Source organism: Phyllostomus discolor, chromosome 12 (genome assembly GCF_004126475.2).
Source record: "Phyllostomus discolor isolate MPI-MPIP mPhyDis1 chromosome 12, mPhyDis1.pri.v3, whole genome shotgun sequence".
NCBI lineage: Eukaryota > Metazoa > Chordata > Mammalia > Chiroptera > Phyllostomidae > Phyllostomus > Phyllostomus discolor.
This window is the reverse complement of record NC_040914.2, coordinates 65,937,611-65,954,361: the sequence shown is the minus strand read 5'-3', so window position 1 is coordinate 65,954,361 and position 16,751 is coordinate 65,937,611. Positions and strand designations below refer to the sequence as shown.

The 16,751-nt window shown below is 58.0% G+C and overlaps 2 protein-coding genes across 2 annotated transcripts in view; one reads left to right on the top strand and one right to left on the bottom strand.

Moving 5' to 3' along the window:
* Nucleotides 1–2,485: 2,485 nt before the first annotated feature.
* On the top strand, nucleotides 2,486–6,697 carry LDHD (lactate dehydrogenase D). Its single transcript, XM_028501830.2, has 11 exons — nucleotides 2,486–2,599; nucleotides 3,423–3,535; nucleotides 3,738–3,879; nucleotides 4,104–4,245; nucleotides 4,382–4,541; nucleotides 4,847–5,046; nucleotides 5,142–5,270; nucleotides 5,345–5,472; nucleotides 5,931–6,021; nucleotides 6,107–6,218; nucleotides 6,310–6,697. Exons 1-11 carry the CDS (start codon nucleotides 2,525–2,527, stop codon nucleotides 6,473–6,475), a joined length of 1,458 nt encoding a protein of 485 aa, XP_028357631.1. The 5' UTR covers nucleotides 2,486–2,524; the 3' UTR covers nucleotides 6,476–6,697.
* A 3,486-nt stretch (nucleotides 6,698–10,183) lies between these two features.
* The window catches only part of ZNRF1 (zinc and ring finger 1), an 87,269-nt gene continuing 80,701 nt past the window's right edge, over nucleotides 10,184–16,751 (bottom strand). The window contains exons 3-5 of the mRNA XM_028502119.2: nucleotides 13,721–13,826; nucleotides 11,978–12,069; nucleotides 10,184–10,841 (exon numbers count right to left, since the gene is read on the bottom strand). Of these exons, the coding sequence (XP_028357920.1) occupies nucleotides 12,012–12,069; nucleotides 13,721–13,826 (164 nt within the window). The 3' untranslated portion in view covers nucleotides 10,184–10,841; nucleotides 11,978–12,011. The remainder of the gene's footprint in view (nucleotides 10,842–11,977; nucleotides 12,070–13,720; nucleotides 13,827–16,751) is intronic.

Genomic DNA, 16,751 nt, shown 5'->3' with positions numbered 1-16,751 from the left:
GCCCGTGCTGGTGGGCACATTATTAGTCTATATCTCTACTACCATTCTGCCCTCGTTGGGGTGGCTACTGACTGAGCTTAGCTGCTGACAACTGGCTGACTCTTGCTGTCTACTTCATTTAGTCTTTTGCCTGGTAGATGTTCTCTGTTGGGTGTTATCATGTATCAGATTGGGTGACAAAGCTCTCACTTTGTACCTACTTTTATAGCTCCAACTGCATACCTCTTCCCAAACCTCTCTGACCCTAATTTTCCAAACTTTCTCCTTACAGGCCCCTGACCAGCCAGCCAAGCCATTCAGCATTGCCCATGGGCCTGTATTCCTTTGTCGAGACACTTTTCTTTCTACAAAAGGGGATGACTAGGTGCATGACCAAGAGCTTTGCCAACTGGGAGGGTTTCAGGGTTGCTCCTAAGTGGAGCTGTAGGGCAGCATCAGGCCATTTTCAGCTTACATGCTCATATTGAACCAATCCACTCATGAATCAACTTGAACTTTTCCTTCTCTATCAGCCAGTCATAAGAGTTCCCCCATATGGCCACAGGTGTGAGCTGAGGGACAAGTGTTGGCCAAACAATGGGGGGTGACATGGGGGCCTGGGCTGCCTGCTCAGGCAGCTTGCTTTGCCCTCTGGCCCTGCCCGCACCCCATTTTGTCTGTTCTCCTTTCATACAGGATGGACTGTTTTGGACCAGCCCGTCTCTGTGACTTGGCAGGTCTGACAGGATGCAACTCCCGATGGCCAGCTTTGGCCACATGGACACTTGAGGCCTTAGGGCCACAGTCACCACCTTAACCAGGACCTAGTAGTCAGCTGGGGGTGATTTTTTATTTATTTTATTGTTTATTTATGTATTATTTTATCCTCACCCTGAGGATATATTTTTTAAGAGAGGTGGTAGGGGAGGGAGAAAGGAGAGGAGAGAAAGAGAGAAAGAGAGAGAGAAACATCAATTAGTTAGTTGCCTACTCATAGACACCCTGATTGGAGATCAAACTTGCAACCTGAGTATGTGCCCTGACTAGGAATCAAACCTGTGACCTTACAGTCTATGGAACAACGCTCCAACAACTAAGCCACACCAGCTACGGCCAGGGTCAGTTTTTAAAATAGTGTATATCTATTTGTATATGCAATCTGGCTGCCAGTGTATATACTGCACTGACCCATATACCACACACACTATGGGTACACACTATGTGTACACACTACGTCATGGCCTTGCTCCAGAGCCGTAGGGATCTCCACGGTGGTTCTTTGCGGGTCGGCCACGCTCTCTGCCTGGCATCTATTCCCCAACCAGAGATAGATAGCTCTCATATCATTAGCCTCATGAGGCTAATGGCTACCATATTGGGCAACACAGATATAGATTTCCCTGAGCACAGAAAGTTGTATGGGAGAGCGCCACATTGAGACCTAACACTTTGTAAGAAATACAAGATTAGAGAACTATATGAAACACTATCACAGGGATGCAATCATCTGAAAATGGAATGTGGAAAATTCTGCAGAACAAGTGACCCAGTTTTTTTTTTAACAAATAAATGGAACGGAAAAAAGGGCAAGAGAAAAACTGTTGCAAACTAGAAAAGATTTATGAGGCATTAAATAAATGCATTTTGTGGACTTTGACTGGATTGTGATTTGAACTAACCATCTGTGAAAGGTGTTTTTGGAGACAAGCCAGTTAAGCAACAGGGTGAGAGTGGAACTGTGTGCGTGTTCGAACGTGGTTGGGAGAAGGGCCTACACAGGTGTTTGTGTCCCTAATTCGGTTTGGAAGAAAAACAAAGACAGGAACAGCTGTATCTCAGTAATGTCAGCAACATGCTCCTTCCAATGTGCTGTGGGAGGGACCCTGAGCTTGAAATGCCTTCGCGAGCAGAAGCCTCATGGCTCCAGGATGGTCCTCAGCTCTGCCCAGCTGGGAGGGTGGAAATGAGAGATGCCATGGTCTTTTCCTTCCCTTATCTGGTGAATTGCTGCTCACCCTCAGCTCCCCTCTTCCAGGAAGGCTTCCTGGCTTACCTTACTGCCCCATTCCATCTCACCTCCGCCCTTTCCCTCCTCACAGCCCTGATTTTGCCTGCTCTGTGACGCTGGAGCGGAGACTTGCAGGGTGAGAAAGATGAGCGTGTGTGCCAAGGCCCTGAGCCTGGCTGGAGCTCCAGGTGCACAGGAAGGGAAAAGGAAGCCAGAGCTCTGAGGCCAAGGAGAGTGGCAGGAAGTGGGGTACACGGAGAGGTCAGCAGGAACTAGCAGGGTTCCTTCTGGGCCTTCAAGGCCATGGCAAGGAGTCTGGCTTTGAAGAACCACAGGAAGCCCTGCTATTCCGCTTCCCTTTGTGTTAGGCAAGCCTCACCCTCCTTCGGAAGTACTGGTCCTAGCAGACATACCTGACTCAGCAGGTCTGGCAGGGCCACCTTAAGGAGTGCCACCTTAAGCAAGCTCCACCCCGAGCGCACAGCCAATGAGCTAGTGCAGCTTAAATGCCCACCGCCCTCTAACAGCTGCCCAGCTATGGCCCGTCTGCTCCGGGCTGCAGCAACCTGGGGGCTGTCTCCCTGGAGGGGCTACTGCTCCAGGGTGAGGCAGGTAGGCAGGGGAAGCCCCCTGCAGGGTGGGCCACCCCCATGCCAAGCTCCCACCAGGCGCTGTGGGGCCCCAGCCCTGTGTGACCTTGAGCAGAGGACCAGCGGGTTCACGGTGTGTCAAGTGTGGGTGTGGAGTGAGATGGTCTGAGGTTCCCACAGCTGAGTGGGGCTCCGGGGTGCCAATGAAAGGTTCGTGGGCTGCAGGGGGCCAGACGTACACACACCTTTTAAAATAAGTGCCTGGAAGGCAAGGACTTGGGTTCTCCGTCAGGCTGTCCTTGACTGGCTGGCGTCCACTCCCCATCTGTAAAATTGGGAGGAATCCCTAGAAGGGCTCCCGGAAGCCTACAAGCCCCCGGGCGAGGTGGAGTGGGGGTGGGGGCGTGGCAGTGGGTGGGCAATGGAGCCCGCCGACTTTTGCTTCCAGTGCTTGCGTCATCAAGCTGTGTGTGTGCCTGGCTGGCCTCTGGGAAGGGACAGAGACGAGTAACCTTCCAAGGCCCGCAGGCAGGACTGGCTATGTTGTGGGACCCTGTTGACGCCCTTTTTGTAGGGTGAATGTGGTTCGCATTTTCATCCAGGTAGCAGTTTCTCCGAAGGGAAACACGGACCCCCGAGGCCATGTTGGGGAAGGGGTGCACCCGTAGAGCGGGCCTGCTCCTGGAGGGCCCCTGGCCAGGCCTGGGCCTTGGAGGTGGTGCCAGCCAGCGAGGGCAGAGGAGACCAGAGATGTTGGCAGCCCCTCTCCCCCTCCAGCTCCACCCCTGCCACCTGCCGCAGGGGTGAGCCCGTGGCCCCAGCTGGAAGGTGTTTCTCCCCCGCAGGGTGAACTCAGCGAGGACTTTGTGGAGGCCCTGAAGGCAATTGTGGGGAGCCCCCACGTGTCTACTGCGGCCGCCGTCCGGGAACACCATGGGCACGATGAGTCGATGCACAGGTGTGGGGCTCCCGCCTCTGCGAGTGAGGGCTCTGGGCTGGCTTCTTCCCCCCCCTTCTGTCTTGGGGTCCTCTGGCGCTCTCCTCCACACCCCGCCCCACGGTGCTGCCCCAGGCCCCGTAACACCTTGGGGGTCCTTGAAATGTGAGCAGGACCAGAGGAGAGTCCTATGCCCCCTAAACTGCTGAGCATCCGGTTCTAGGTGCCAACCTCCGGATGCCGTGGTGTGGCCCCAGAACGTGGAGCAGGTCAGCCGGCTGGCAGCCCTGTGCTACCGCCAAGGCGTTCCCATCATCCCCTACGGCACCGGCACTGGGCTCGAGGGGGGCGTCTGCGCTGTGCAGGTACGGCGGCCCCTCCCAGGCCGGGCTCTGGCCCGCCACGCGCGTCACCTCTGTGGTGCTCCCTCCGCCGCACACAGCTCGGGTGCCCAGGTCCAATCCCCCTTACCTGTTTTTCTGAGGCTTTAGTCTGGCCGCTGGGAGGTCAGCCTCAAGGCTGGGGTCCTGGGGACTGTGGTGTGGCAGAAAAACTAGGCCAGCCGGCCCCTTGGCACCACTCCCGCCAGGGTGGTGTCTGCGTGAACCTGACCCACATGGACCGAATCCTGGCGCTCAATCCAGAAGACTTCTCTGTGGTGGTGGAACCCGGCGTCACCCGCAAAGCACTCAACACCCACCTGCGGGACTGTGGCCTCTGGTTTCCTGTGGGTAGGCTGGGGCTCGAGGCCCTTCCTTGGGGCCCTGAGGGCTCCCTGGAGGGAGGACTCTTTCTGGGGCTTGAGGGGACCCCCCTGGGCCTGGGCGCCCGTCCTAGGCTGCCTTCCGCCTGCCCTCTGCTCCGCAGACCCCGGTGCGGATGCCTCTCTCTGTGGCATGGCAGCCACTGCGGCCTCGGGCACCAACGCCGTGCGCTACGGCACCACCCGGGAGAACGTGCTGAACCTGGAGGTGGTGCTGCCCGGCGGGCAGGTGCTCCACACCGCGGGCCAGGGCCGTCGTTTCCGGTGAGTGCCCTCTGCCCGCAGGGACTGGGGCCCCCTCCCTAGGTGGGCCAGGCTTCTGAAACGGTCACACGGGACAAAGCTGAAGGTGCTGGGGTCTGTTCTTGCACGAGGCCGATGTGGGCTGCACCAGGGAACACCTGCCTTGACGGTGGTCTGGGTCGAGGGGCCCTGCTCAGACCTCGGGCCCCATACACAACCTGGCAGGGGCGGGGGTGTGGGGGAGGGGACGGTGCCCCAGCTTCTGACCCGAAACCCGCTGTCATGGCCTGGGCACTCACCGACCTTGTGTGTCCCTGGGGGCCCAGGAAGAGCGCAGCTGGCTACAACCTCACCGGGCTGTTTGTGGGCTCGGAGGGAACACTGGGTCTCATCACAGCTGCCACCCTGCGCCTGCACCCTGTCCCTGAGGCCACAGTGGCCGCCACCTGTGCGTTCCCCAGTGTCCAGGCAGCCGTGGACAGCACCGTGAACATCCTCCATGCTGCGGTGCCCGTGGCCCGCATTGGTGAGACGGGGAACGGGGCAGTCCAGGTGGGCTCCCCAGGAAAGGCCCCCTTTGAAGACCAGCCCTCACCTCACCTGCCCTCTCCTTGGCCCCAGAGTTCCTGGATGAGGTCATGATAGATGCCTGCAACAGGTACAGCAAACTGAACTACCCTGTGGCACCCACGCTCTTCCTGGAGTTCCACGGCTCCGAGCAGGCGCTGGCAGAGCAGGTGCAGCAGGCAGGTATATGAGGTGCTGTGGGGCAGGGGCACAGGTGCCCACAGCAAGGCCTGGCATCAACTCCCCTGCCCCCACAGAGAAGATCACCCAGGACAATGGAGCCTCCCACTTCTCCTGGGCCAAGGAGGCAGAGGAGCGCAGCCAGCTCTGGGCTGCCCGGCACAATGCCTGGTACGCGAGCCTGGCCCTGCGGCCGGGCAGCAAGGTGAGCTGGGCTGGGGGGAGGTAGGGCCCACGGCTGAGCCCACGGACCCTGTGCTCAGCCCCCTGTGCTGGTGTCCGGAGAGCAGGCTGAGGCCCAGAGTGGGCAGAACTGTTCCCACGGAGCTGTTCCTCACTATTTGGAGGAAAGCAGCCATCTACCAAACCCTGGGGAGGGAGCCTCTGCATTGAGCCAGGCTGTGGGCACAGGGACAGGTGGGAAATGGAGGGGATGGCACTGGGTGGGGTGGGGAGCAAGGACAGAGCTGTGTAAGTCTCTCCTGGCAGTGCCTAGAGAATGTGCCCAGCCATCACCTTGTTGTACAGGGGAAACTGAGGCCTAGAGAAGGGCAGACAAGTTTATGTGTGAGAGGCCAAGCCCTCTAGGACCTTGGCCCCAGGGACCCCTTACCTCTAGGCCGGGGGTGAGGGGAGAACCTCACATGCCTGCCCTCTCTCCAGGGCTATGCCACCGATGTTTGTGTTCCCATCTCCCGGCTGCCGGAGATCCTGGTGCAGACCAAGGAGGACCTGAAGGCCTCGGGGCTCACAGGTTCTGCCTGCCCACTGCTGGAGTCCGGGAGGAGAGGGTGGAAGGCTGAGCTGGGGGCAGCAGCTCTGTCCTCTGGGCCCCCCAGGATGCATTGTGGGACACGTGGGCGACGGTAACTTCCACTGCATCCTGATGGTAGACCCGGAGGACGCTGAGGAGCTCCGCAGGCTTAAAGCCTTTGCACAACAGCTGGGCAGGCAAGAGCAAAGCCTGGGCCAGGGAGGTGGGGGTGGGCTGACAGGAGTGGGCGGAACACCCATCTGACGGTCTCTTCTCCGCTGTTCCCAGGCGGGCCCTGGCACTCCACGGGACGTGCACTGGGGAACACGGCATTGGGCTGGGCAAGCGGCAGCTGCTGCAGGACGAGGTAGGCGCTGTGGGCATGGAGACCATGCGGCAGCTCAAGGCCACACTGGACCCCCGAGGCCTCATGAACCCAGGCAAGGTGCTGTGAGGGGCTCCCAGTACCTTGCCCACAGGCCCAGAGGCCCATGGAGCAGCCCGTCTGGACTCTGTCTTCACACCACAGAACGGCTCTGCCTCACCTCCTGTCTGCAGAAGACCTCGGCCAGAGGAGGGGAAGGAAGCCCAAAGGCCTGGCTCCTCCCCGGCCCCCCGGCTGTCCTCGGGAGCCTTTGGTCCATTAAACGGCTCAGGGTCACTCCTGGTGAAGCTGTTTCCTCTGCTGTCTTACACATCCTGTTCTGTGGGTGGGGGTCACCCCAAGGACTAAGATGACTCCCCTCCACCCAGGCCTCCCCACTGCTGGGAGCCTGGACAAAGCCCGAGGAACTGAGTACCCTTCGCCCTACTCCATCTGCCTGCTGACAGACACACTCCTTCCGTGTGGGAAGGGGCCTTGAGAGTTCTCTCTGGGGCCCCCAAATAAACCAGAACCCCATTTGTGGCTGTCTGGAGACGAGCAGGCAGTGCCTGCGAAAGGCCTCCTGCCCCTGCCCCTGTTCCCCCCAGGTCATTTGGCCAGACACCCCCATCCCTCGTTCCAGACCTGTCCTCTGACTTCCTGCAGCCCGTGGAGGGGCTGGTGCTCAGGCTACAGGCGAAGGTCTCCTCCAGGAACCCAGGTCCCTGTCCCAGCTGCTCTGCTGATAGGAGGAACCCTAGGGCCTGAGGACTTGACCATGGCCAACATCAGCTACGGCAGACTCCTCCACTGAGCCCCCACTGGGACTTAGAACATTGCAAACATATGCTTTAAGCAGCTGCTACCAACCACGGGAAGTGGAAGTGAAGTTATTCTCATACCACACATCTCCAGGCTATGACATTATGCTCCCAGATCTTTTGCCCTCAGTCAGAATCTGTCCACCAGGTGGCGTGCCTCCTGCCCTGGGATCCCAGGCCAGAGCTACTGTCTGGGTTACCTGAGTTGATCCCCTTAAACCCACGAGAGGGCGCCAGACACCATAAGCTCAGACACCACAGCAACTGCTGGGGCAGCGGCGCCAGGCGAGCCAATCTCTAAACTCTCCACGCCCTGCACGTCCCAGGGTCCTATTGTGTGGGACCAGCTCCCTCACCCTCTGGCCCCTTAAGGGCTTGGCCACCAAGCAGGGGCACTCTCCTTCTAGCCTCGCTCTCCGTCCCAAGCTACCTCTCAACTCCTTCCCTGCCTTCCCCTCAACCCCCTTCCCATCAGCTGTTCACACCCTGGGCAGAAGCAGCCCATTGTGACTCCTCCTTGGTTTTGGGAACCCTTCCTCTGTGATTTTCTGTCCCCCAGCTGCCCTGGATGGGAGCAGAAGCTATGCCAAGGGGCGGTGTGGGGCAAGTCTCTTAGCTCCCTCCCCAAACCACCCCACACAGGTCAGCCTTGTGCATTCCACCTGAGACACAGCTCACTAGACCCCACCCCTGTTCAGCAGGAGTGGGCTTCTCCCCTCTGGGGCAGGGGTCCTCTCTGATACGTCTCCCACTGCCTGGCAACCAGTAGGTGCTCAGCAAAAGACCGTTTCCCCATAACTTTTTATTAGGAAAACTTCCAAACACACAGAAGGGTTGAAAGAACAAGTACACTATTCATTAACATATCAGCCACTGAAGAGTCAACAATGAATATTTTTGTCCTATTTGCTGTATTTTGAAGAAAGCCATTTGAAATTAACACATTTCTTGGCATCATTCGCCTACATAATTCACCATCTTTCTCCTAAGAATAAGGACATTCTCTTAAAAACCTGAACAACATTAAATGCCACTAGGTGATTTTACACCAGTGAGGTGCTCTGGTCCAGGAAGCCCCACAAAGGGAGTGGGTGGAGCCTACTTCCCAGCTCCTCACCATCCCCTCCCCTCCAAGGGGTGAGAGCTGTCCAGATGGAAGAGGACAGATACCAGCTCCACGTGGGACACCCAGGCACCCACCCCACCCCCAGGAGCTGGCAGTCTAGGTCTGAATTTGGAGGACTGCAGTGTGCCAGGTGGGAGTGAAAGTCACTGGGTGGGGGTGTGGTTAACATCAGCCCCAGGAGCCTGGAATAGCACCTGGCATGGGCTCCAGCCCAGCCCCACCTGGCTCACAACCACTCAGTTCAGCCAGGATGCTGCCAAGGCCTCTAGGCCTAAGCAACTGAGGTGGGCATACAGCCCTCTGCCTGCAGGCCCAGGGGTCAGACAAGGAGATCTTCGTCAGGGCCAGCTTTGCTGGAGAAATTAAATATAGAACAGGGAGACACAGTTGCCAGGCAGAAGCAGGCGGTGCTGTGAATAGAACAATGCTCTTTGCAGTGACGAGGCTCCGAGGGAGCCTGCTATGCGTGTGCCAGGGGCTTCTGGGCAGACTTCCTGACCCTCACGGTGACCTTTGAGCTGCATGGCCTGGTCCCCATGCAAGGAATCTGAAGTTCAGACAAATGAAGCCATTCTGCCGAGAAGCAGGGGAGCCACGTGCGGACAGTGCGGAGTCCATATTCTAGAGGCTGCCATGGCGATCGCTGGTCCCCGGGGTCTCTGCTTCAGGCCTGACTCCAAGACCCAGGCTCAGACCCACGTATTCTTCTTCGGTGTTTCTCTGGATGTGCCGAACGTGCCTGTCCCTCAGCTCACATCTGCCCACCGGCCTGCAACGCCCTTGCAGAGCAGGGGCTTCAAAGAGCACCTGACAGAAACCGGCTGCAGAACGGGGCCTGGCGGGGTCAGAGCCCACAGGGGCGACAGCACGTGGACGCCTGAGAAGCGCAGAGAAGGTGCGGAGTCGTCTCCCTCCGGAGGCTTCCTTCACAGGCCCCGCAGGAGGCTCTGGCACGCCGCTCCGGGAGCCTGCCTGGCACAGGGACAGAGGCCGGTGCGCACTGTTACCCACTGCCCTGAGCTTCCTGCCCAGCACGAGCTGTGCCAGCTCCTGTGAGCCCCGTGTGGCTCTGAGTTGGCTTTGCCCCAAAACAGGGCCTGTTTCTGGGCTTCAATGAAGCATGCCCATGAGTCAGCATTGAGCAACAGGCAGGCAGGACATGGGACCCGGGACGGGAAGGGGGAGTGGAGGACGAAGCAGGGCAGGAGGGTGGGGTGCTGGGCCAACACCCATGAGAGCCCACATCCTCGCAGCCTCCAGCGGCTGAAGACCTTTGCCGCTGCAGATCTTGCGGAATTTTGTCACAACCACTCCACAGGTGATGGCAGACTGATTCTGTGACGCTTGAGGGTTGGCAAACCTGGGGGACTGGGGTCTGGCCTGCCACATTCCCTCTGTGACTGCTCTGAGAACCCCATCCCTCCTACAGCCCCCAATGGCACCCTGAAGGAAGGCTCGGGAGGGAGGGGGTGGGAGACAGGGCGTCCAGACCCCATTTCCTGACTGTGCAACACCATTAAAATAAAGTCACACAATGCATCTTTTATTAGACATGATTTTAATACCATATCAAAACATCTTGACTAATGAAGAAAGCTTTCCCCCAAGCTTTGAACAATTTTTAAACATTTTATAAGGTTTTTCTTTGTATTTTAATATATAAATACAGAAACCTATCTTGCATGGGCTGATGCCACGTGTGAACATCGAGGGCTAAAATGTTCTCAAACAGAGTGCCTGAAAACGGGTCGCTGTACATGTCCCTTTAGTAAGTCGTCTGTTTGTTTTAAGTTTTCTGGGGAAAAAATCCACAAGGTCCAAGAAAAATGTTCAGGCATTTTTGCAGGACACTTGTGATTATTAAGTCCTCTGAACTGACCAGAACCAGGAGGAAGGGAAGGAGGGAGAAGACTCGGGAATGGAGGGGGAGGTCTTCCACGGGTTTTTGTGGGGTTTTTTTGGCAATGAAGTCAAAATCTCGGGGTCCCAAGGGGAGAAAAGTGCAAAACCAAGCCAGAAAAATGGACAAAGAAAACCAGGGCAGAGTGGTCGGTGATGGACAGGGCCGAACTGATGCGCGCCGGGCACAGGGGCTGTGCGTGCGGGCTCCCGCGCCACTAGAACGCGCCCCTGGGGACCTGCTCTGTCACCGAGTGGGCGCTGGCGGGCGGCAGACAGCGATCTGTAAACATCACGGAGGAAAACACCAGTCGACACTAGACTTTTTTTTATGATTTTTTTTTTGTAAACACTTTAGAGACAGCCCACAGTGCCTTTCAAAGGTGAACAAGAAAATGCCCTTTTCCTCCTGGGACGAGGGGTGAGGGGAAGGATGGCGGTCGGTTCTTCTCTCCAACTCGTGGCTCATCCAATTCGGTATCCTCAGGGAGAAAGGGAGAACCATCCTCTGGAAGTCAGTGCGGTAGGGGTGCCCCGTTCCCACTGGTGTCCCCAGCTCAGCTCTGCCCCAGTGTCCGCGGCCTCCGCTCAGGAACAAGGCTGGCTGTCCCTGTGCGGACCACAACACGTAAGCCGTGCTCCTGTCCGGCTGACGCCAGCGCGCGCGCGGCCGCGCCCGGCAGAGGCGCCTGCGGTTCCGTGAGTCCGGCCAGAGGGGGCCTAGGCAGGGCCCAGGATCTGGACTTGCCCCCCCAGCGCCAGGCTCCACGCCCTCCACCTCACTCATCCTCGCTGCTGCTTCCCCCCACGCCCTCAGTTTCTGAGGTGAGGGTACAAAGAGCAAATGTCCCTGATCGACTGTCTGCCATTGCCAGCTGTTCTGGGGGTTTACTTGGAATAAATAAAATAAACCTAACAACAAAACAAAACAAACAAACAAAAAACGAGAGAGAGAGAGAGAGAGAGAGAGAGAGAGAGAGAGAGAGAGACAGGGAGGGAGGAGAAAAAAGGCCCAAAACCTCTGGATGTGAGAGGAGGTGGAACCAGGGCTGTGGTTTCCCTGGGGGTCTTGCCTGCTTCCAGGAAAAAGGGAGTGCCAGCCCGGAACTCGGAAGGGACAGGTAATATGGGGGACAGGAGAGGACGGTCGGCAGTAGAGCAGGTGCCCTGGGGAGGAAGGTTCCAGAGGGGGAGCGCGTGTGCACACTTTGGGGAGGAAGCCGCCTGACTGGCCGGCTGTGGAATCGGGGGCCCGTGCTGCGGGGCGGCGGGCTGAGTCTGGCCGAACCAGCAGCGGACCGCCGACAATTACGCAGAGGACAGCACGCTGTCCCACAGGCGGTCTCGTTTACCAGCATGAAGTCTGTATGGGGGCGGGGGAGGGGAGCGAGGACCTGCCCCCCCCTGCTCAGCAAGCACCGCGCAGGTGCAAGCCCAGGGTCGCGGGCTCGAGCGGCTTCTCCCACCTGGCACATGCCAAGGGGGTCTTCCCGCACCCTCACCAGGGAGACTCGCCCTAGATGTCTGGAACAGACTGGTCTCTCCCCAAAGAATCCCTGTACCGAGCAGGTTTTTCTTCATAACCGTGCAAGGTTGTATCTCTTAGCCTTCCCCCAACCACACCCCTGCCACGGAACCCCTAACTGGTAAGGTGCTCCCTTCCCCCAGGGTGTGTTAAGGGCAACTCAGCCCCCACCCCCAGGCCCCAAAACCTCGAGCCCAGAGCCCCCCCGACCCCCCGCTCACCTCTGAGAGGAGTCGGCAAGCAAGCCCAGCAGGGTCAGTCCGCAGGGTGCTCCGGACAGGATCTGTTCACTTCGAACCACGAGTCTATGCAGCTGAGGCGGGAGGCGGCAAGGGGACACACGTTACCGCTGACCGGCGGCTCCCTGGGGAACTCGCTCGGAGGGTCAGGGTTCTGAGCAGGAGTTTCCTTAAACCCCGCCTGCGGGGGGACCCCAGGGGAAAGCAAGCGTGTGCCCAGATACCCACTTTCTGAAGCAGGAAGAAGGCAGAACACCAAGGCTGATCTTGGCTCAGCCCGGACAGCCAGCCTGGCACGGTGGGCACAGTTGGGGTGGATCTGGATGCGGGGGAGGGGGGGGGGCAGGCCTTGAGAGGGAATGAGACCTCACTTGCACAGAGCCCAGGAGGACGGCCGTAGCTACTAGTGACCAGGGGAGAGTGCAGGGCAGCCTGTCAGCCGGCCCGAAGGCTTGAAGGGCAGGAAGAGGGACCCAGACCTGAAGGCTGGCCATTACTGACTCTGGGGACCCGAGAGAGGCCTCTCTCGGGTCAAAGGAGCAGCTTTGAGGGCCAGTCCCCAGGTAGTGACTTCTTAGGGAACTCCCAAGCCACCTGGTTCTGTTGGCTGTGCTTGGCAGCCCACTCCGAGCCGCTCCCAGGGAAGGACAGCCCTCTGGCTTAGTGGCACTGCTAAGCACAGCCAGACGGGAGGCTGACAGTGAAACCCTGGTCTCCGGTGTTTACAGAAAGAACTGTCTGAATCAGAGAGGGGACAGAGATTGCTCCACGACAGCTTTCTGATTTGTAAACCAACATCTGGGTATTTTTAAAGACAAGGTCCAGACAGGCAAAATTCTCCCCAGAGCCAAAGGTTCCCTTCAGGTTCTGGTCGGTGCCTGGCCAGGACCCTGGAGCACTCTGTGTGGGCCCGGCCCCCGGCCCCTCCCCCAGGCCGACCTGGAGCCTCCCCTGCCTCGGCTACATCTGCGTGCCGGGTACCATGGCTGCCCCGTGGCCACCGGCGGCTCTGTGAGTCAGGCTTTGGAAAAGCCCGTGCGTCAGAATGAAGCTGAGGCTCGAGGAGCCAAGAGCAGGTGGCGGCCACAGGCAGCACAGAGCGTCCTCCCGTCCCGGGTAGGGAGGTGTCTTCTTTCCAGCTGGAAACAAGAACGAGGCCCCTGCTGGAGCCCGAGGACAAACCTCGGCCCTGCTAATTATAGCAGCTTCCAGTGCGCGGCCCCACAGGTAGTGGCTGTCCCCACCTCTCGGCTCTCTGAGGAGAAGGGGGCGTATGCGGGGGCAGCAAGCACACCCCTCCCTGCTGCTCTCTCACATAACCGAGGGGCCTCACCCCGTGGAGCAGCGGGGTCCATGGAGGGAAAAAAGGCTTGGGGAGATGGGTGAAGAATGAACCTGCCAAAGAAGGGAAACTTTGGCTCTGCGGGATCCTATGTGCCTCTAATCTGTGGAGCGCCACAGGACTCCCCGTCATCGCCCACCATCGTCATGGGCCCTCAACTCGGAGCAAAACCTCCGGCAGTTCGGCTCAGCCCTGTACTCAGCACGTCTGCCGGCCTCTGCCTCGACCCCTCCTCACGTCCCGGGGGAGGGGGGACTTGCCCCACAGCCACAGGAGACAGAATGGCTAGTGGTGAGGGTCTGCCCATCTCCCCTGCCCATGGAGAAGGAAGGGGCCCTCTGGGGGCCAGGGTGTGGCTGCGCGGCCCTGCCACCCCCGCGTACCTTTTGTGATAAATGCACAGGCAGGGCAGCCTGGCTATCGTGTCCCCCTGAAGCAGCTCCTCCAGGCAGATCACACACTCACCCGCGTCTTTAGTCAGCACGTCGTCTGCAAAGGGGAACAGGGGTGGGGGAGAGGGTCAGTCACCGGCAGACAGGTGGCACAAGGCGGGCACGGGTCTAGGACTGGGTGGGACTGCCTGGGTCACTCACAGTGTGCAAGGCACTGTGGGGGACACAGAAGCCCAGGACGGACCTGGACCTGAAGGCCCTCACTGCAGACACAAGACACGCATATCACACATTATTCGTGCAAAGGCAAAAGGGAGTCAGTCGCCAGGAAGTCAGTCACCCAGGGTACAGCTAGACGCTTGCAGAGGGACGGATGTGTAGCACAGGCAGCACGAGGCAACCTATTTCCCCGAAGAGACTTTCCCCCTGAACACACAGGCAAACCAAGTACACTGATCTCTGGTTTGGAAAAACATGGTGATGGCGAGAGTAGGACAGGAGTGCGAGGTAAGACTGACTGGAAGACACAGGCCCTCTCGCAAACCCTTGCACATGCATGTTAACAGCAGCACTATTCACGACAGCCAAAAGGGGAAACAAGTGTCCACCAACTAATGAATCGATAAACAAAAGTGGCTCTTGGCTGGTGTGGCTCAGTGGATTGGGTGCTGGCCGGCAAACCAAAAGGTCGCTGGTTCAATTCCCAGTCGGGGCACACGCCTGGGCTGCAGGCCAGGTCCGTAGTAGGGGACGCATGAGAGGCAACCACACATTGATGTTTCTCTCCCTCTTTCTCCCTCCCCTCCTCTCTGTCTAAAAATAAAAATAAATAAATAAAACCTTTTAAAAAAGTGGTATACCCATGCAAGGGTATATTACTCAACCATGAAAAGGAACGAAGAACCAACACATGCAACAGTACGAATGAACCTCAAAAATATGACACTAAGTGAAAGAAGCCAGACCCAAAAGGCCGCCTACTACAATGATTCCATGACATGGAATGTCTAGAACAGGCAAATTCATCAAGACAAAGTGTAGACCAGGGCCGAGGGTAGGAGGGAGCCAGGAGTGACTACTCAACAGTAAGAGTTTTTCCTTTTTGTGTTAAGAACGCCTGACACGAGATCTGCTGTCTTAACAAACTCCTAAGTGGGCAGTGCAGTCTTAACTAACTATGGGCACGAGGTTGTACAACGTCTCTAGGACTGACTCACCCTCCGTAACCGGAACTGTATCCCCCCCGCCTCGAGTAGCAACGCCCATTTCCCTCTCCCCTCAGCCTCCAGCAACCATCACTCCGCTCCTGGTCCTGCTGGGTCGACTATCGCAACCATCACATACAAGGAAAATCATGTGAGATGTTTTCTTTTGGGGTGATGAAAATGCTTGTAACTAGATAGACATCGTAGTGGTATGACACTGTGAATGTTGTAAATGCTACTAAATTGTAAAACTCAACAAAAAAAAAAAAAAAAAAAGAAAAGAGAAAGAGGCCTCCCACCCCCACACCAAAGAGAATGAATGGGAAGAAGCTACTGCATGCGCCACGGGCCCCAGCGACGCCGTGACCAGAGGAGCCGAGCAGAGCAGAGAGGACACCGCAGCCCAGTCAGCAGCCCTTCACCACGCTTCTGTGACGTTCTGGGCACTGGTAACTCAGGATGCAAGGAGCTCACAGTCCAGCAGGAGAGGCTGACCAGGGCCACAGAAATGAACAGCACAGGGACTTCCAGGGAGTCCTGTGATGCACACGGGCTCAGGTGTGAGAGGCAGGAACGACGCCTAGTCAGGGTGGGGACCATTCAGGGAAGGAGGTTCCAGGTGAAGGGAACCGTATCTGTGCACCTGGGAACAGCGGGAGCCGTGCAGATGCCCGGGCCATGGGGGCTGGGAGCATGAGACCAAACCTGTGTCCTTGGGTTTCATCTGGTTCACTAACGGGCCCTGGAGACCCACTGAGACCACATCAGGTCCCCGGAAACCGCGGGGGCAGGGCCCGGAAGAGCCCACGGATGGGAGCAGGTCCTGGGGGCCAGCACATCGATGCGGGGCGGGCGAACTCAGGCCTGCACTGGCAGTGGGGGCGGGGAGGGAGGGAGGGTGCGCTCCCCAGGGTGGCGTGACGAGTGACAGGCACTTATCACTAAGAGGGGAAACGCAGGAGGAGGAAGAGGAGGAAGAGAAGCACGGGGAGGAAACGGTGAATTCAGAGCTGGGTGGGAGGGGCGGGCCAGGCATCTGCCCTGGGACACGCTAATGGACATGTCTAGGAGTCTGTTCAAGTCTGCATCTGGGGTTTAGAAAGAGATGTAGGTGACAGGTCATAGATGTGACGTAAAGCGATAGTCTGGGAAGAACGCTTAGATTGAGATACAAAGGAGGCAGAACATGAACCTTAATATCCGAAAGGCCGGTGAAGAGGTGAAGTACGCTAAGGTTACCCAGAAGGCCTCAAAGCCACAGGAGAAAAACCAAGAGGGCAGGGTTACGCATGGGAAGAAAGGAAAGCTTAAAACAGGGTCAATCCTCCAGGACTAAGACTGTAACTGTTCGTGAACGCTGTCCGTGAAACACGCTAAGATTTCATGTGTGCGTGTTCCCACGAGCCTCATGATCTCAGGAGCTCGGCAGGGCACGCGGCGGCGCTCCCACTTTGTGAATGGAGACACAGAGACCAGGCGCCTGGCGGAGGGCTCAGGAACGCTCGCTCCCTCGTGCAGGCCTGGGCCCCTGACTGGCGTCCTCCCCCAGGGCTGTTTCTCTGCGCCTGCTGACTACTCGGGTGGAGAGAGAAACATCTGGGGCCAATAAACGAGGATTCTTCGAGGCCCAGAAGACTACGGTGACTCAAAGCCCCTCACCAGGAACTCCAAGGAAAAAGCCCGAGATAAAGCGGACTCAGTACGTCAGTTCCCAAGCTCGTGAGTCACGCACACGGAGACGGGAGAAAAGCCACTCTCAGCTTCTTGGCCACCGGACAATCTGCGGTCATTTGCCGCCTGTTAACCCAAAGGCGCCT

Coding starts and splice junctions, on each gene's coding strand:
- LDHD (XM_028501830.2), top strand. CDS start 2,525: ATGGCCCGTCTGCTCCGGGCTGCAGCAACCTGGGGGCTGTCTCCCTGG. Junction 5,473..5,930: donor CCCTGCGGCCGGGCAGCAAG/GTGAGCTGGGCT, acceptor CCCTCTCTCCAG/GGCTATGCCACCGATGTTTG. Junction 6,022..6,106: donor GAAGGCCTCGGGGCTCACAG/GTTCTGCCTGCC, acceptor TGGGCCCCCCAG/GATGCATTGTGGGACACGTG.